The sequence below is a fragment of the Larimichthys crocea genome, chromosome XII (genome assembly GCF_000972845.2).
Source record: "Larimichthys crocea isolate SSNF chromosome XII, L_crocea_2.0, whole genome shotgun sequence".
Lineage (NCBI taxonomy): Eukaryota > Metazoa > Chordata > Actinopteri > Sciaenidae > Larimichthys > Larimichthys crocea.
The window spans coordinates 17,068,826-17,089,656 of NC_040022.1; the positions used below are offsets into that span (position 1 = coordinate 17,068,826).

Here is a 20,831-nt window from a genome sequence, read left to right on the forward strand (position 1 = left end):
TGATAATATCCACAGTGAGAGCGGGTTCTCTTCCATGGAGTCTGCCATACTGAACTGCCATTTTTTTCTACAGTAGCCCAGAACAGACAAACCAAACACTGATCTCACAGCCAGAGTTTTTGTTACATGATTGAAAGGAGAGGGTGAGGCTTGGGAGAGTATTCAATTATTTGCAGTCTGTAACTTTACTGCTAGGTGCAACTGAATCCTACACACTGGACCTCTAACTGAGAGTTTATCTGTCTATGGTGATTACTCTAAAACTGTCACTGACACAACTCACAACTTTATCACTTCATACACTTTGACAGTTTCAGTTACTTCGTCAGCTCTTTCACTTAAACTGACACTTCAATTTTATTCACAGCTCACTGCTGTGTCTGGGCTGAAGTTGAACTGCTGAACTCCCTTTTAACTGTAACAATACACTTTTTTCAGTCACTGTATTTCAAATGTTTTAATTTAGAAAGGATCAGCACCGGACACGTTTATTTTCTTTATAAAATGTTGCATTTTTTTTAGTTATGTTTAATGTGCTGATCTTGAACCACACAGTCCCGTGAAACACTTTGATCATATAAAGTAGATTATATTTCAAGAACCTTTTCTGTTTCCCACTCTCAGTAAAAAGCTAATTTCAGTCATTGGTTAATAATGATATATTACCCCTTATATTCCGACAGCACCTGAAGGTATCATTATCCCCACGCTTTATTTCTCTCTTGTGAACATCTCAGAGTGATTTCCAACAAATATGCGGCCCGTGTAGTCAATTCATATAAATAACCACAAGATTAATGGACTGATATGCTGAAACATGTGAAATTCAGGCTATTATCAGATTAAAGCTGGCTGATTTTCATCCAGTTGTAACGCGGCAGTATGTGCGCTGTGCTGTTTGTGCAGCTGCACTACAAAATCAATAGAAACTAATGCCTTATAGAAATACAAGTCAAAGCCACGACGTGTATGATGATGGATTATTTTAATTCCCACATTCATCGATCACTTCTGCTGTAGGTATCACACGTGCATTAGAGAGAGCTAATTACTAATCAATGCCTTTATTGGCCTAATGTTTGAGCATGGAAACGATCATGGAGGTATGCACAAGGTGTGACTATGTACATGTCTGTTTAGCTGATTGTAAATTTAATCATGACATTTCTAATTGCAATTTGCAATTTAACTTGTGGTCATTTCTATCAGTGGCTATTTGGCTCCTCCTGGCGGTGACAGTATGTACATACAGTTTTTGGTCTCGTTCTCCATTCATACACTTGTAATTGGTTAAACATCTCTCAAATCATAACACTAATGCATATTTCTCTAAAGTTTTTTTCATCGCTTGTACTTTATTAAAACGAAACTTGAGTTTCACCTTTGTATCTTCTTTTATTAGTATGTTCCATGTCATTTCATTTATTAATTGCCCTAACACGTGTTTCCTCTTTATAATAAAGAATATACATACATATCTAAATAAACAAATGACATAATTTTAGTTGCAAGTGGATTTTTATTTACTTTTGTGTTTAAAAAACAAACAAACAAAAAAATACACCAAATGATTGAGCAAAAACCAACGTTCCAGGTTTCATTCAGCCCCACTTTAGGCTGCATTCTGTCCAAGCATACAGGTCAAAAATATGAAATTGCATACAGACACTGAAATGAGAGGTAAAAAATATGTGAAAGTGTTTGTCCAGTTGTCTGTTCATGTCATATTTTGGTAATCTGACCTCAAGTATTACTGCAATGGAGCCAAAAAAAAAAAAAAAAGCTATTAGTGTTCTACAGGAAAACATGGACGTTAAAAATGAGTCAGCAATTTTTTTTTTCAAGCACTGACAACAACTATGAGCTAGCAACATGTCAATGGAGACTAAAAAAAAAAATCGATAACTATTACAAGGTACAACACAGGCCTCAGTTTGACTCGGTTTGAAATGATACAGCAACAAGAAGGGAAAAAATGAAAGTGTTCAAGAACATCATGCGTGAATGCAGAACCAGATTTTCTGTAATTGGTGAAATAAACAATACTTTTAAACATGGAAACTGTGCAGACTTAATCACATCCATATGGAGAAGTGTGCACAGAGACCACAGCAGCTGGACTAGAGAGGTTATGGAGGGAGGGCTTTTCTCTGTTCAACAGGAAAGTTTTGAACGTCATGTTAAAGGACGTTAACGAAAGAGAATCAACAAAGGTGCTTGGATAGAATTTGAAAAAGGTGTGTGCCGATTTCCCTAAAATATCATTCTTTGTTGAATGGATCATTTACTTTAACCACCAAACCCTCTTCAGTAACAGATTAGTTTAGCAATTTCTCTCAAATTCAGTTTTTAACAGTCCCAACTCGCTGCGGTACTCTGCACACTGTTGTACAAAGACGAATCCAGTTCTTGAACTCTCACATTAAAATACTTCCATATTGATATTAAAACACGTTTTGCTAGAAAATCCCCCAAAAATGAACAGAAAGTGAGGAACAATGTAAACATTACCAATGACAGAAACATCCACATTTTACAACAAAATGGAACACTTTTTTTATGAACGTGGTAAAGTGACTCAACTCTCCAGCACAAATCCTTAAATGAAAGTATTTGTCCTGCAGAGTTTGTCAACACAAAAAGAACGGTAAGAAAAAAACAAAACAGCAAAGCAATTTCAATATTCATGTCAACAATCCATGTCAAAACAAGGTTAAATTGCACAAAAATAAAAGCAATAATTTGCAAATGCAAACTACAGCATGATCATACATAGGCCTCAAACAACAAATGATATGCATATAGTATGTACAATATATACACACACACACACATTTGGACATCCTTCACAACTACTGAGAACTCTAAACTGTACAATATATCTGCTATAAGAACAGTTGCGCAAAATACCATTTTGATATACAGTAATACTTTTTTTTTTTCTCTTTTACAATGTACAAGTTCAAACTGTCCACACAAGAAAATGCAAAGCACAAGCCCCAAAAGGCCACAAAAGTGCATGTTATCAGGTCAGTTGGAAGCCACTAGAAGAAAAAAGGACTGGCATGAGAGTGCGAATGAAAGCTGCCAGTATCATACGGGAGCTTCTCCACACTCCCAACCGCAGTGTCTTGCGAGATTAACAGTTAGTGGAGGGAAATCTGGAGTAGATATTAATTATACATGCAGGCACGCACGCATGCCCGAAGTTGCACAAACATACACACATTCTTGAACATAGTTCGATCATCACGGTGAAAGTGACCGACATGTTGGACACGCGCGCACACACACAAACACACAAACAGGTTGTGGGGTGATGATGAAATTCCATCAACCTTCTCCACTCCAACATTTCCCCACATTATATTCAAGTAGTGGCACTCCAATAGTACTTAGTCTTGGTACCTTTTGGACAATCACACACTTCACATCTGGAAAAAAAAAAAAAAAAAAGGACGTTGGTCTCGTGTTTTCACACAAGATTTCACAGTCCTGAGCAGTGACGGTGCAGGCTGATGCTGGCCTTGTATAGCCATTTTTTATTTCAGCTTTGACAATGAGAAACTGTCAACACTGAAGGCCAACTTCAGCTGACGCACTGTCACCACCAGGCACTGAGTTATAGAGGAATAAAAAGCAACCCACAGCCCACTGTATAAACACAAGCTAGTCTGTAAAGCATGTGTTTGAGTGACAGCCCATTACAAGCTCATCACTGTGTTGGCTCACTGCTGTGTATGAACTTCAGGCCATTGAGGTGGTGTGGGAGGGGTTGACTGCAGTGTTCAGAGGGGAATGCTTAAAGCCACGCTTTCTGTAGTGCAAAGATGGATGGTTTGGGTGACTTGAAAACAAACTGACTGACGTCTGAAATGCTAACTTCCTTCTGACATTCTGCTTTAAAATGAACATTCGTTAACTGCCAGCCATCTAATCGTACAGTAGTCTAACAGCACTGAAGATATTCAGTGATTCTTGGATTATTGAGATTGACCTACATTTAGTTGATGATCTTTCCTGTCAAATTCATTTGGCTGCAAGCATTCCCCTTTCACAATATTATCTCTATCTGAGAGTGAAAAAGGCTGTTTTTCACTCTTCAGTCGAAGAAAAGGACCCAAACTAAAACCCTTTCTTTTAAGGCCACTGAATTGTGCTTAAAATCTTTTTCCTTCCTTTGTTTAACAGGTGCCAAACTCTTTCTTTGTCTTTCCTGTCAGTGCCTCCTTTCTCATCCAAACCGTTTTACCTGTTCTGTGACCTGCAGCACCGTCTATCTGTTCCACGAGTCTGATAAAGGGAACTGTAGGTGATGCTGCTGATATGGTAACAAAGGCTTTTCCTCCTTCGTCCACTTCATCTCTTGTCCATCTGTCCTCTTCTGGTCCACTAGGGTATGTTCTTTTTTTTTTTTTTTTCCTTTGGTCTTCATCTCGTCATGTTGTCCTTTCTCTTTCTCGCCAAAGGGCCACCCTTCTCAGTAATTTTGGTAACTGTCTCCCTCTTTAAACGGGAAGGAGACATACCTGGTGAGCTAACGGCCGAGCAGGTAGACCACCACTTCATAGGTGCACATCATGATGGCGGTGTTGGGGATCTGTCTGACGAGGTGGGTGGTGAGGCCGCGGTACAGTGCCCGGTATCCCTCCTCCCTGGGTACTGTCAGCAGAGTCTGGAAGAAGGAACGATACTTGCTGCCTTCCTCTCGTAGCCGTGTACGGATCACCTCTACAATTTGAGAACAGAGGAAGAAGACGGTGTTAAATACTCTATTGGTCACTAGTTGCTCGTGTGTGCTTAGAAATGTTGTGTACTCTCCGTAAAGCACCAACCTACCTATTTGTAACCTTTTCTAAAAAAAAAGCTAGAGCTACAGACTTTGTCTATTTCCCAGAATGACTTGAGACAACCCTAACAGGAGGCATTTGAACTGTTGCATTCAACTGTGGGCTGTACGTAGGTGGAGAATGATACGGATATTTATAGCCTTGGCAGATCATGTTTTCAAACGAGAAAAAGTGAGTCACTGCCTCACTCAAAATGCAACATGTCTCGATGTTTCCTCCCCCGTGAAACTACTAATTCTTGTTTTCACATTTACGTTTGTGTACAAATTAAACGAGATACACCGTGAGCTTTAAAAAAGGTGCAGGTGGGTGCTCCTTGTTTCCAGTCTTTATCCGAACCTAAGCTAACCACTTCCTGGCTCCAGCTCCACACTTAATCCACAGACATGAGTGCTATTGATTTTCGCCTCCAACTCTGCAACAAAGCAAACACATGGACTCCTAAAAAGTGTCCTTTTAAAAACTCAAAATGGTTTGACAAGTTATACAAAGAATGACGTATAAAGTAAAACACGGGTGAGCAAAATGGGAAGAAATGACATACTATTTTCTGACATCTTGACAGCGTTCAATGTTTGTGCTTTACAAAACCCATGAAAAGGAGGCCGAAGGTTACCGTGAGGGTAGGCGATGGAGGTTGCACAAGTCTTGGAGGTGGCTGCTGCGAGCATCATGCCCACAAAGTCTGAGGCATCTTTGACAGACTCGTCCTCTTCGTCCATGCTGGCGTGAGACTTGGACTCCTGCAGTTTACGTTTGATGCTCTCATAGATGACAAAGTGGATAACAGTCTCTGAGATGCCAGCGTATGAGGCTGACATGCCCCTGTAGAAACCTCGTAGGCCGTCCATCTGGTACACCCGCCGCACGCACTCGAATGCATTCATTCGCCGCTCGCCCCGGTTTCTGTAATCATATAGAGATTTTCAATTTAAGTCCAATGACAACATGATTTCATTCTTATTATTGCCACAGGAAAATGAGTGAGTCATAAAATCCATTCCACTTCCAGACTTCCTCACCTGGTTTCCAGCTGCAGACGGGTCTTGATCAGCCAGATGGGATTGGTGGCTGTGATGGCGGTGAACCCTGGGAAATTCAGAGGAGGTGAGAGGTTCAGACAGATGCAGAGACATTTGGAAGAACACAATCTAAACAACTACATGAAATACTCTATACTGTACAAGGACAGTGAGAAAGCACTTCACTAAACAGGATCAGAGAATTATTGTATAGACAGTTTGAAACTCAGTCTATGTAATTTCATTTTCTTTTCTTTTCTTTTCATTTGTGTTCCAGACAAAAAAACAAAAAAAAAGCATGCTTTTCCATATTCACATCCTCTTCATGTGAAATGTTACACAGGTGTGTACCTCTCTACATGAAGTAAAAAATATTAACTAACCAACAGTGCATGAAGGCAGCAGCTGTGCTTTCGTTTTTACCATCTATTGTCTTTAAAATATACATTTAACTACAAACGCTAAAGAAATGAGGCCAAGCAGCAAATTCCTTTTAGGCCATTTAGTGTGGCAGATTATCATTACACTGCCACCCATTTGAAATTCTAATGAGCGCTTTTGTCTAATAAAATCTAATAAAAAAATCATTCGCAATTAAGACATAACGTAATCTTAAAGAGCTCAGAGAGACTGTTTTATTTAAAACTATCATTACACCTTTAATGTGCTCTGTAATACACCTATTAGTCTTTTTTACAAGAAAGTCTGTCATTCCACAACCTCAGTAACAGCACAGTGGGTTTTATTCTTAGTTTTCTCTCATTGTTGGTTCAGCAACATAAATGTATCCCCTTTATTAGTCAATTTATGAACATCTTTATGTTATTCAGTGACATTTAACAAAGTTAACTGGTTAGGCGCTACATACAGGCTGTAGGCCTGATACTCGCCCAACTGGAACGACTACAACAGCAGAGAGGAACAAAATGGAGTCTTACAAAGATTCTTCAATTATTGAGCAGGACTAAAGTGGAAAATCTCTTCCTAATAGAGGTGGGTAACCCTGTTCTGTGTGTTCCTCTTGCCTTCACCGCTTAATGTTAGTTTAGCTTGCTGGGGGGAGTCAATAATGGACACCCTTAGAATGCATTAATGCACTTGTGTGCACAGAGTGCGTGCGTGCGCTTGTTTTGAGTTATTTACAGGGGATGATACTTTGTGTTTTTGTTAGGTCTGTCACTCTATGCAAATATAGAGTGTATAATTATGAAAATGACACAAAGTCTCTGATAAAGTTTCTGATACAAATGACATGACGTAGAGGAATAAAGCATGGCCATTTGCAGAAAACAGCTAAGATGAAGGCGAGTCTATAGAGACCTCAGTCGCGTCTAGTGTATCAATGCAACACAGCCCTACGTTAAGGCAACTGCGTGGAGAAGAGAGGATGACACAGGTCTGTTGAAGAGAAAAAAAGAGAAGAACAAAGAAGAAATAAAGAGGGAAGTAGAAGGAAGTAGCGTCTATGGCGTGTACTCACGAGGGAGGGGCAAAGCTCCTCCAGCTCCTCCCCGCTGCAGCTAGTAGCCTGCAGATATGGGGGGCTCAGATGGCGGGGGTGTCCCACCCAATCACGCAGGGGTGAAAGCTTTACAGTAAAGCCCTAAAATAGACACAGGCTTTTCTGTACCACAGTCACACACAAGCAGCAGTCACAACCTCCCCCAACCCCAGCAACCACCCACCCCAACCCACTGGTACTGTACAGGTAGTTAGAGAAGAGATGGGAGGTCCTTCCATCTTTCCCCAAACTCTAACCCCAACTCTAAGCCCCATCCACTTTAATTCATATAGTTGAATTATATTGTTTTACATTTCTTTGACTTTACAATTCATGTCTCCCTTTACTCCTTTTATTAACTGGAATAAAGAAGAAAATGTTGACTGAATGGAACCACCCAATCCAAAAGTCCAGCTTCATCTCACAAGAGTGAGGTACAGTACAAATACAAAAAGGGAGAAAATATAATTGAAGATGTATTCAAATCATTGTGCCATTATCAATGTATAATCTACATATTAGAGAAAGAACGAAATCAAATGCTTACTGAAATAAGATCAAATTAAGAGAGGCAGGTGGAAATGCTAACCTTGTCCTTGTGTATAACAGACTGAGCGGTGGACAATGGTGATGAAAGGCGTGAGGAGATCATTTTATGAATATGTGATGACATGAGGATGAAGTGACTGATCATAGTGAAGTGAATCAATGAGGTTGAACTATGGATGAAACTCAGCCAGCCCCAAATACTCCGGGGACCAAACTGGATTCTGGAAAAAACGGGACTAGATTTAAAGATAAGTCCTCATGCAGAGAAAAATGTGTCTCCAGAGAGCCAGCCTGTTTCTCACAAAAGAGATCAAATAACTTGTGACGGTGTTATTAGTCCTTGTCGATGTCACACAAAAGGACACTGAAAACCTCAAAAGAATGATATTTTTTCTCTTTTGTTACAGTCTCAATAGTTAATGTTTGGAATTCTGCAAAATAATAACTGAGAGCGCTGTTTTAGAACGGTTTTAGTTCAATTTGTCGATTGCTTTTGTTTATTTTTTTTCTTCTTGAATGTTTATTGTGTTTTTTTTTGTCGAAATATAAGATATCCCATATTCATAATCAGCTTAATAGGACAACATGAGCCCATTGATAACCGATATGTGATAAGTGATCTGCACATGAAAGATTTATCACCATTTTTTCCTCTGAATTAATAATGTATACACAAAAAAGGGACTTTAGTTATATCTTTAGTAATGAAAGTGAAGACTCATACGCAGGCCGTGGAGGCTAACTAGTCATTGGGATGAACCTCTGAAGAGCTGCATCTGCAATATGGGCACGCTGCTGCATGTTGTGCATTTTGATCCTTCGATAGAAACATAATCCCTGTACAATTTTTCCAGAGGAGTTTGACCTACATTCAGAGAGAACAAACATGCTTTAGATTAACCGTTGGAACATGTCAAAGCGAAGTAGTGAGACTTGCCTTCCCCGAGAGTAAGGAAGCCCGCAGTTCACAGCAGGGAGGCCGTGAGAGCGGGTGATTCCACAACGCTATTTTAAAAAACTGGGAGCAATTATCCAGGCATCAGAGTGACATTTAGCTTTTCGCTCACAAAGGCTTTCTTTATCTCGGCGCTGAAAAGCTTGAATTTGCAATATGTGCAGATGAAAGACAGAGACAATATGTTTGTCTGTCCAACTACAGAGAGATTTTCTTGGTATTTCATTCAAGGTACTACAAATAAAATCAATGCAACTGCCAAGCTGTTGGAGTATAAAAGCCTAATGGGGTTTAATTTGTTGTTTTAACATTAGTACATCAGTGGCATGTCTATACCTGCACTGCTTCTTGTCCTGATTCAATATTAATTTGTGTTATTTAAACTGGTGTCAGTAATGCCGGGGTTAAACTTCCAGGGCAAACGTTACTCTTTAGGAGTACCAACCAATTTAAAAAGAGAAAGTCATGTGGAAATAGTGCCAGCCTTTTAGAATGATAGACTGATAACAGATTCTCCTTGAAAAGAAATGACTGAGGCACTAATGGTGTTGATGGATGATGACAAAAGAGAAAATGGAGCACATCCATTTCAACTTTCTGGAGCAGTGACAAGGTTAGCATTTCTTTTGTGCTGACAACATGAAATCCACAGAAGTATGTGTCATTACTTTACCTTTACTATGTTGATGGAACAAGACAACAGGCTAAGGGGAAGGGGGTGTGTGTCAAGACTAAGCAATAACAAAACCTAAAACTACAAACCAGCAGGAAACACATTGCCATAAGCAATGGTAATATCATTACAAATGAATAACCATCATGAACTTTCTAATATTCATAAAAATCACCATGGTTTTCATCATACCAGTGTAAAGAAATGGGGTGCTACCTGACGTGTCCGCCCGAGTGCCAGGGGCCCCGGTTGACCTTTCGGGGCCGTGCTCTCTCCTCTATACACACAGAGCAAAGAAGGGGGCCCACACCACACTGTTTAAGTAACAACTCGGATGTTAAACCATTTACAGAGTCCTCTGGAGAGGCCTCATGAAATAATATAAAGAGGAAAAAAAAAGGGCGAGGAGGGGGGAAAAAAATGGATGACAAAGGGGACAAAAGGGGCGAGGAGAGGAGGAAAGCACAACCTAAACTTTGAGGACCACGTGGTTGTTGTTTTTTTTTGTTTTTGACAGGCAAAGCATAAGTCAGAACAAATGCTAACAGTGGCACATTATCGCCTAAAATTGCCTGGGTGCTGTGTATTATTTGGTTTTAGTGCCTTAAAGTCTGACACTGCTGATATAAGGATTTGTCTCCTTAACTATGAGCAGACTGGCAAGGCCACCATGAAGAGACAAGATACTCTGTTATCTGGATAGTTGGGTGCATTTTCATAAAGCAGCTGGTGGAGGTAAGTAGTAAAGATCTGCTATGTGACTGTGTGACTGGCATTTTATTTTTTTCCTAAATTACAGTTTGGAGATTAAATCTTTACTTTGAAATAAGTGGACTGTACAGTGTTTGCGATATGGATACATGAATCTTGTCTTTGTTATCACAGTAAACAAAGAGAGATTGTTTTAACCACAATCAAGGACGAGGTCAGTTTGATCCTGAGAGTCTCAAATTGTGCTTTCTGATAAACCCCCTATTGTATATATTTAATACTTTTATACATGAAATAGCTATGAAACGACTACTTATAACAGATGTTAGCCTTAGCATGCTTTAGATATTCACAAGCTTTAAAAATTTGTGAAGATCCCACCATCCCACACATGTATATGGAAAGGGGAGGGGAAAGGGGGAAAGAAAATGAAGTGAAACTTCAAACTGTGACAAAAAAAATGATAAAAGAAAAAATTAAATCTCTCTGATGAAGACATACTGAATAATGTTTTTTTATGTATATATATATATAAACCCCATCAGTGATTTACACTGTCCAGACAGACAAACAGGCAGATATAACACTCAGCGACAGACAAGTGACGCACAGACAGAAGGGAGGGGGAGAAGGAGCCGTCATTACCTGCCATCCCAGCCGACACCATGTGTACCGGGGTAGAGTCTGGCTCCAGCACCCCATTCAGCTTCTCCTTGGCTGTTGAATAGGCCGCAAAGTAGATCGCCCTGTGGCAAGTATGACAGTAAGAAGTTACACACAGTTCAAACTGACTAAGAACTAAACATTAAAATGAGCATTTAGGAATTCATTTGCACTATAACCAGTTACTGTGCAACTAAAAAGACAATTTGTATAATCAGAAGAATAGCACTAAGTTAACTGGATCAATTTGGAGAACGTTGTTTAAATTTCCTGAAATAAAATGCTGTCTAAAGTGTACTTGAGGGTGTGCAGAGAAAAGCTAAATGAACATGTAGCCAAACATCAAACCACTGAAAGAAGTTTATCTGTGCCTGAATGTGTGGCTCAGTCGCAGAGCGCGCTTTAGTAGCAGATTTATCTCCTGTGATTCGAGCTGCTTCTCACTAAATAAAGATCACAGGATTTAGTCAACACTTCTAGTCGGTGGAATTAAACCCAGTGATGGCCCCTCCCTCGCTGCCTTCGTTCTGCACTGAGAGCATGCATGTACAACATAATCATGCCGCACTGCAGATGAGAGATGAAATATGTGAGTGGATCTGAAAGTCTGTATGTGCATCTGTCAAACGTGATGACTGATGCTGCAAGTTGTTTTGCATGCACATGTGTTATGTGTGTTGCTAATGAACACCAGCAGTGTGCCAAGTGGGCCACGCACTCATTAGCATCTGAATTTTATTTATTTTTTTAAGCTTTCCAGCATCAGATTGCTGTTTCCTAATTATAACAGGAGAGAATAACTCTGTAGCCCAGCAGCCCAGAGCTCTCCTTGTAGATAAATAAACTAATACATCTGTTGTTTGATTCAATTATATTACATCAGAAGCTTAAACTTTATCCAAATTAAGACTGTGGATTAAATGGAGTGGAAATGTTGCATTTTAGGTGCCATAAATTTTCAGCAGACATTGACGGTAAATTGGACATCTTTAAGAGTATCTCTCATTATTTTAAGATTGAACTGATGAATTTGGCTGGTCTGAATTATGGATTAAGATTTTAAAATGTTGCACATGACAACCAAAATGAGAAATTTTTGTGGAGTTTTTGCCAATTACTGCATGTCATTTCATACATGTCTAATCCTCAAACCCATCTAATACACAAATTGTGCATCTGTAGATGTGTGTGTGCATACAAAGATTGTTATGCTGGCACTGGCAAAAAACATGTGAATGTCCAAATGTCATGCTTTTCATATGTATTTTGTATTGTTGTTCAAGATCAATAAGATCAACAGACAACAAAGAAACCATCATGAATTTAAATTAAATCTGAATAACAATATAAATTTTATTTTATATGGCAGGGCAGCCATAAAAAATGTATGTTTTATATTTCAATATGATAATATTGTATCTCTAATATCACCCTTAAATTTGGTGCTACAAAAAATAATAATAATCTGGCTCAAGTCATTCAAAACTGCACGTAAGGCCAATGAGTTCAGGCTCACTTCTTATGTAACTATATCTTCCTATAGCACAGTTTGTTATCGCAGCCCTGATCAGGAAACAAGCCAGCATTTCCACAGCTGGACAACTCGCCCACGGGACTGGCACATGCGTATACACAAGGGCATTGAGCCAGACAGAGTGAGACAGTGAAGCACCCCGGGGACAGGAGAGCTCTGAATTAATACAAGCAAAGAATGACAAACATGAAGAGAGAGACAGAGGACAAGAGTATGGAAAGGATGAGACAGAGACCACAGCGAACCAACAGGAAGAGGATGACAATGGCCATGTGATGCAGTGGTAACTAGGGAGAATTAGACAGGTCAGGGAGGAGGGAGGGAATAGACAAAAACACAACTGTCTCCAATGTGATAATACACAACAACAACAGTCACATGATGTGGGTGTCGTGACCACGCCAGCTGTCGCTGCTGTTTCATTCAGACCTTGATTGACTGAGTTCAGGCTGTTACATAACCGCAACAGCCAAGCAAGGAAACAGGGGACTTCCTCATTTCCTGTAGGATTTGAGACTTCTATTGCACTTATGTGAGTTTAACTCCACTTATTTGTGACCTGTGATCATGCTGCCAGCACAAGGTCACAATAAGCTGGACCCTTGAAAAAAGAAAAGCTACAACTCTCTAACAAAAGGAAATACATTCCTCAACAATCTGTGCCTAAGTGAATGACGCAGAAAGGCCTCTACTGACCAAAGCCATGCTTGTGCTGATAACAGTGGTGATTGTGGTGACCTACTCTGCTGTGTTGGCTATCAGATATGCAAGTATTTTCTGTTCTCTTTCTTTTGGCTTCAAGTGGTACATTTTCACCGTATTGCTTAAAGAGATCATGAAGGTTATGGTAGGCAGGAGAAGACATACGCAACACTCTTCCGAGTGAGTGCTGTAAATAATGCTGTACAAACCTGGAAGGTGCCACACCCACTAGGTTGGGTCCCAGTCCTCTGAAGAGTGAACGGGGTCCCTCTCTCTCGAGAATTAACCTGCACAGAGAGAGATTGAGATTAAAGGGTTTTTTTTCATATCATAACAGAGCAAGTATATAATATAATAACATTCCATGTAATATCAGTTCTTTATCTCACTATTGTATGTTTAAAAATTCTCAGACATGCTGTATGATGACAGGAAAAAAACAGAGCTAATACTTCAACGTTGATTTTTAGGGGGCTTCATTTCATTTGGCAAGTCATTTCTGTTTGTAGCTAAATTTAGATCCACTGTAGGTACCCTACACAGATGGTTCGGTAGATTACACTTTTTGGACAATCTGCCAGGATCTGACACTCAATACTGCCTGACATTTAACACAGGGGTCACCATCAACATACTGGAAGACCCAAATAGATGAAACGATAGGTGTCCTTGCTCTGGTAGTTTTTATGGCAGTGTTATCATGACAGTTCACGTATCACCTTAGTTCAAAGGTGGTCTCCAATCTTACCTAGTAACCTCATTCATTACTACAGCTGCGTCGATTTGTTGATAAGTTGTTAACTATTAAATGAGATAGACATCTACTCTACTAATCGATTATTGACAGTAATTTAAGAAAAAAAATCTCTGATTTTAGCTCCCCAGATGTTAATATTTTCTGATTTCTTTGGTCGTCTATGACCCTGTTAGTTTCAGACCTATTCATTACATGTTTTCACATGAACGATGCAATACATTCAAAGAAGAAATACATAACAATAAAGAGAAAGAGACGGAAAAGTCAAGAAAACAGTCCTTTGGGGAAGATGAAATTCTTATCATGGTGGCTCGACTTGAGCTATCCCACACAAATTACAAACATAGCCCTGAGCTTTTTGGGAGCAGCCATGTAGCTGTATTTTGTTCAGCTTGTGGGTTTGTGGGCTGTGCCTTCCTATCCTGGCTTTGCCAACTTCAGCTTAAAGCTAAATGCTTCAGCTCAGAAATGAGTTTCAATATACTACATCTCCTCGACAACACAGAGTAATTTCCTAAACTTACATAACGTGCAGAGCTTGGAGTGACAGTGTCCCCCACATTCACAAAACTTAGGTATTGGAACAATGCCTGCACCTCACTGCATGCTGATCCACTTTCCTTTCCTTTGCCATGACCCTCTTCCCTCTTCTGCTCTGCTCCACTTTGTATTGTGCAATAGTAGCCCACAGTTTTTGCAAGTGGCTGTTTATGTCAAGGACAACACGAGAAGTTTATGTCGGCACAAGACCAATGTTGACCCAGAAACAATACCTTGATTCAAGGCAACCGAAAGACGGCCTTTGTAAAGTTACTAAACAAAATCCTAAGTAAGCATTGTTGACAAAGTTTTATTAATGCAGGCAAACTGACAAAGAAAACATTCCCAAATATTGCAACAGCTAGTGAGCAGTTCACCACTTCCTCACAGATATAACAAGGTCTCTATTTTACTCTGCAAGTGCAAGATAAGCATTTTGCCAATATGCCTCTGCAAATCTCATGTTAAAATGTTTTTCCTGAAATATTAAGTAAAATATGAGAGGTCTTTCCCAAGACTAATTTGCAAGATAATTAAAGTGATTAATTCATTAATTTGGCTATGGAAAATTCCACGCAGAGCAGCTTGTGCATTATGCAATATGTTTGACGCTTTGCGACATGCTTTGTGACAGTCAGCAGGAGCAGGAGCAGAGCATTGTAGCCATGTACTTTAACACTGCCGATCCCTCAGTGACCAACGTTAATAATGAGTATCCAGCCACGCTGGCTTCAGTAGGTTCCAAAGAAACACCTAACCAAGTTTGGATTCCCCTACGTTCTCACTTCCCATCTTCCTGGTAACTTTCCACTGTCTAATGAGAACAGGAATTCTAAATAATGTTACAAAAAAGGGAAGAATCTATTATGCATGTATAAATACAGTGGTTTTGTAGTATCTGTTTAAAGAAAGTACCCAAAACTTTATGGTCACAATGAAACTAAAAATGATCTATTTTGCTACTATAGAATATAGTTTGGGCTGCACTTTTTTGGTCATTGTTACTGTGGATTAACTTTAGTGTGCCAGTGTCTCTTGGTCTTCAACTGTGAATGAACTTGTATGACTTTGTGTGTCAGAGCTCTGATGAGGTTCATTTGTACCTTTCAGACTCATTAAGTGTAATGTAACTACACATCACTTCAAATTTTCTCATAGGATGATACATTTTCATATTGCTCAGGCTTTTGCCTAAATTTGTGCAGCAGGTTTCCATCTTGCCATAACATTTTAAGTAGTCAAACTGCATTAAGTCTATTGTACTAACTCATGAGCTGATCTTAAGATTTGCTCAGAAGTCGGCTCACATAATTATTCTACCCACACATGCTCTAAATAATTCAAACTAACCTTGGTCAGGTTTCATTTTGAAATGAATCCTAATAAAGTCTGGTTATTACACTTGACAGTGAGCGTCATTCTCCTTACTTGAGGCAGTGCAGAGGCCCTGGTGGAGCGACACGGGCCACACTGGCTCCGTTGACGGTGCTGAGCTGGACTTCAGAGATGTAGAGAGTGATGGAGGAGGACTGCAGTCTGGTCTTCACAACCTCCAGAGGACAAGTCAAAATAGCGCCTACTGTACCACCACATCTAGAAGGAGGTGGGGAAGGGGTTGAGAATGTAAGGATAAAGAAACAAAGGGGGGTGGTGGAAGAAAGGGACAGAAAAGGAGAAAACATCATGAGAAAAACAAACACAAAGAGGTCAGGGGTCACGCAGAGGGACAGACACACACACACACACACACACACACACACACATATATATATATAGTGCTTGTCTTGTCATTTAATTTTAGTTTGTCATATTAGGTGACTACAACTTCCTCTGCCAGGTTTCTTTTTAGATTATCTTCTAACACTAATCTTCCCAGTCACCGGTAATACAATCTGTTATTCATTTTAGTTCTAAAATTATCTAGGAGCAGCTTGCTCCGCAAGCCATGACCTGGTAATTTTGATATGATAGACACTGCCATGTATGTAAGCCGATGACTGGTTTCATCATGCAGTTCAGAGGAGGGAGTTTTGCTGAGATCTGAGAAGGAAAGTATGAGGTGTCATGAAAATTAAACTGTTGCTTAGCTGGATCACAGCGCAAAATAAAACATGACTGCATACAAATGAACTCGTGATTAGGTTGCTGAGACTTTGACCTCTATTCTGCCTAAAGCTGTCAGTATGTAAACAAACTAAACCAATCAATCAATCTAACCATCACTGTTGATAATGCAGTGACACTTCACTGTGTTTTCAACTGTTACATTACCATGGCATGGATTATACTTTACTACTTTGTTTATAGGTTACCAGACGTCAAAACAACGCTCTGTCTCTGTGCCACACGTGCAGTTTCATTAATCCTCTCTGTTTTCAACAGAAGCGTCGTGCTTTCCACAATAGGAGCAGCTTCACAACAACAAAACCACCACAGAGCTAGAAAGTGCTTGTTGACTACCACAGTGATAAACCATATGAATGCTCTACAAGATCGGGTTAATAGAATACTAGTTGTAAGCACACTTGGTGTACTGTAACATCTTGGCTGTAAGCAGTGAATTCCTCAAGCTGCAGCCTCCAGCTATATTTACCTTTCAAAAGACCGACACACATTCATGCTTTCAGGCAGCGGTGACCCTTGGCCTACTTTCAGAGCTATGCTGTATGCTGCATGCCGCATGCGTGTCTTTCACTGTAGGCAGTGAGAAGTAGTACTGCGCTCCAGCTCAGGTTTTTTGAAAGAAAGAAAGAAAATCTGATTTTGTTTATTGGGAGACAGCAATGCGTCTTTGCGTTCTCAGATTTTGTGATGAGATTATCACATTTAAATGTCAATGGCTCGGCGAAGAGATGAAAGCAGAGGTAACAGACACACAGAAACTGAGGACAATGGATCAAAAACAAGACAGACGCACTCCCTCAATAAACGGTTTAAAGTTTTTCAATCTGTGTTTACATTTTCTTTGATGAAAAAAGTTGTTGGACCTGTCCTTCACCCATTGTGCAGGGCTGCCAGTTTAACAGTAAGCAGTGACCTCATTTAGAGGCTTACCAAAGTTCTGCAGAAAAAGCAGAGCACCTGTGTACAATGATTCATTTTTATTGAGAATAACAGTATTTCACACTCAGTGGAGTGTGAAATACATTTTAAGAAATCTATGATATTTTTGATAGCAAACATTATCAGATGGTGCTCATCTGCTGTATGTGTGTGTGTGGGGGGGGTACCCTAACATGAAAAGGAGTGGAAACCCATACACACATAACATAAAAATAACATAAAAAGGGAGATACACACTGACACTGTATAATTGATCTCTCGGGTAGTTTAAATGCAAAATCTCTGGAGAAAATAAGCAGCACTGCTGCTGCAGAACTCCATCAAGCCATCGAGAGCAACGACGGGAGCGGAAATTAACTGAGTGAGCCTTCGAAATAAAAGCGGAAAATTTTTCCTCCTGAAATGAGGAAGTCGGTATTTCACAGGCAAACAACGATTTTTTTTTAAAAGCTAAAATACGTCCAAGGGTCCAACCTCTCTGCCGTAGCTGTGTTAATATTTAAGAGGATAACATGTCATATTTTGTAAAGTGTTGACAGGAAGTTTGAATCTCTAACTGACGCGTGCACACAGCTGCCAGGGTTGTAGCACATGCACGCACTACGTAGGAAAACGGGCCCTGGTTAAACTAGCTGGACAAACCAGACGACGGGTCATGCTTCACTGGTGTTCATTTAGAAAAAAACAAACACAATATCTAAATGAAATTCGTTGTTTGACTTACCCTCCGGCGAACAAATGAACCAGTGTGTCCCTTTGGCTCATTATTTAGCATGCTCTGCCAAACAGCACACCTCGGGGCTGCGGCAGAGGATCAAACGCGGGCTTGGGTACCGTCCCTTCCCGTTGTTTTGCTTCTTCCTCCGAGAGGATGCGCACGTAGATTTGATCAAACGACGACGTCGATGATGATGAACCAGCGGTGGGGCGAGTCTCCGGTGATTCAGACTGCAGTGGGCCGACAAACCCCCCCCCGCCCCCCTGCCCGCCCGCTATGTCGCTATCAGCTTCACAAAGACAGCTTCTTATCTTCGGCTAAACCACCAGGAGAGCTGCGACTTTCAGCAGGCTGGCTGGCTGACTGACAGAAGGATATTTCAGCTCCAACAAACGGTTTTATGGCACATCCACGGGTTTGTCAAGGTTCACCCCTCTGCTTTCATCGCTGCAGCGGCAGGGAAGGAGGCAGAGCTCATAGTATTTACTGTACAACCATAGGCTGCGAAACACACGCTGCTATTGGTCAGCCTGGGCCGTGACGTCAGGATAGCGCCGCCCTGATCATGCAGTGTTCACATGCTCAGCACTGAATGAATCAGAGCTGGCAACTGGAAACTTATCTCTCAGAGAAAACTGTCACACAGTCTGTTGATGTTGTTGTCTCGTTGAAATCAAGATGTGGCAACAAAAAGAAACACAAACACAACATACAAGGAATATCAATGTAATCTGCATCAATGTAATCAAGTACCTTGTTTTATCTATCTATCTATCTATCTATCTATCTATCTATCTATCTATCTATCTATCTATCTATCTGTCTGTCTGTCTGTCTGTCTATCTATCTATTACTACTTTAGCTAAGCTCCGATGTCTGGTACTCATCATCAGTAAATGTAACTTTAATCACTTGAACGAGACGCAGATTGTTTCATTCTAAATAAGAGATTATTTGTAGATGCACTTTAAATAAAACATTTCATTTTTATTTCTGGTATGTGCTACACAATCAGCTGACTACATTCAGAAGAACCAGCTAGTGATTCAATAATGGAGTTGAATGAATCCACACAGTTTTGTAATTTGGAGCACCAACAATGTCGTGTCCTGCATTAACGAGGTTATGTAGTCACGGTCTCATGACTCAAGATTTAGAGTGGATGCTGAAAGAGTGATTCGCTGTCAGATGAAAGGAGATGGTGTGCCTTTTGTTATTATGCAATACACAAACTAAATTAAAAGTAATGGGTTGGCCACTGAATAAAGATTTTGCAGAAATAAAAAAGATTAACTAACTAACCAACATCTGTGCGTATGATATTATACCTTCACGTGAGAAACAGAGAGTGAATGGCCTCATGTGCATCACTACTGTATCAGTTTGGATTTACAAAAGATTAAATCAGCTTCATGTTTTGGTGCTGCAGGACCATTCGTATCTATAAATCAATAGGGTCAGCACCAGGTGAAAGTCCAAAACATCAAAAATAAACACTCGGATGAACACAGGCTAATACACAGAATCGTCCTGGGTGAAATTCTAAGAAATTCCAATGCTTGATTTGGCTTTATGTGAATGTGAAGTGAGAGATTAAATAAGTCAACGCTACCTTTAGCAATACTGAATATTGAATATATTGAAATTAAGTGATCTCAAGACATGTCAATGCTGCTGAAGGTGATCAAATATTTCCAGGACACTCTCATACTCAATGACATTAAGTAACCAAAGGGTTATAAAGGTCACCACAGTGGACATTTGGGCTTTGAATATAGATGTGTGTGAGAAAGGCAGCACGGTCAGGTCAGTGTCCTTCTCACAAGGACAAGAGGACATCAGAAAATGAGAGAAACTGAATTATTACCTTTCACTGCTGCTCATGAGTACTCCTGATGACAGTTTAAAGGATCACGAGATGGAACAGCAGCACCCGAATTATACGGTTATTGAAAGCCAAACGCTGTGAATAAGTTTTGCTGTCTGTCTGTCTGTCTGTCTGTCTGTCTATGTCCATCTGTCTGCATCTCCAGCAGTCTTGAAGGATGTACAGTATGCTGAGAACTTTAGGCGCAGTCCAAACCATCTCAATTGGGTTTAGGTTGGGTGACTGTAGAGGCCAAGTAATCTGATGCAGCGCTCCATCACTCTCCTTAGTGGTCAAATAGCCCTTACATAGATTACAGGTGAGTTTTCCTGTTAAAAAATAAATGATGGTCCCACTAAGCACAAACCAGAAGAGATGGCACATTGCAGCAGAATGTTATGATAGCCACACTGGTGGCTGATAAATTTTGAATATCCTTTTCCATGCTTCATGATGGGAACCACAAATGCAGACATAATCTGTTCACCACCTGTGCATCACACAAAGACATAGTGGTAGAAACCAAAAAGTCTCAAATTCTCATCAGACCACTGGTCTAATGTCCATCGCTTGTGTTTCTTGGCCCATGCAGTTCTCTTCTTCTTTGTTTCCCCTAAGTTGTGGTTTCTTACAACAGTTCGACCACAAAGGCCTGATTCACACAGTCTCTTCTGAACAGTGAAGCACTGATGTGGGCTCAATTCTGAGGGGCCGTTAATTTGTTGG

At 40.2% G+C, this 20,831-nt stretch overlaps 1 protein-coding gene across 1 annotated transcript; it reads right to left on the minus strand.

The window, feature by feature from the left end:
• Positions 1-1,499: 1,499 nt before the first annotated feature.
• LOC104920982 (solute carrier family 25 member 36-A) lies at positions 1,500-18,706 on the minus strand. Its single transcript, XM_019260028.2, has 7 exons — positions 18,245-18,706; positions 15,886-16,050; positions 13,370-13,447; positions 10,907-11,007; positions 5,873-5,939; positions 5,467-5,756; positions 1,500-4,731 (listed from the first exon to the last, which is right to left on the minus strand). Exons 1-7 carry the CDS (start codon positions 18,283-18,285, stop codon positions 4,538-4,540), a joined length of 936 nt encoding a protein of 311 aa, XP_019115573.1. The 5' UTR covers positions 18,286-18,706; the 3' UTR covers positions 1,500-4,537.
• Between the last annotated feature and the right edge of the window lie 2,125 nt (positions 18,707-20,831).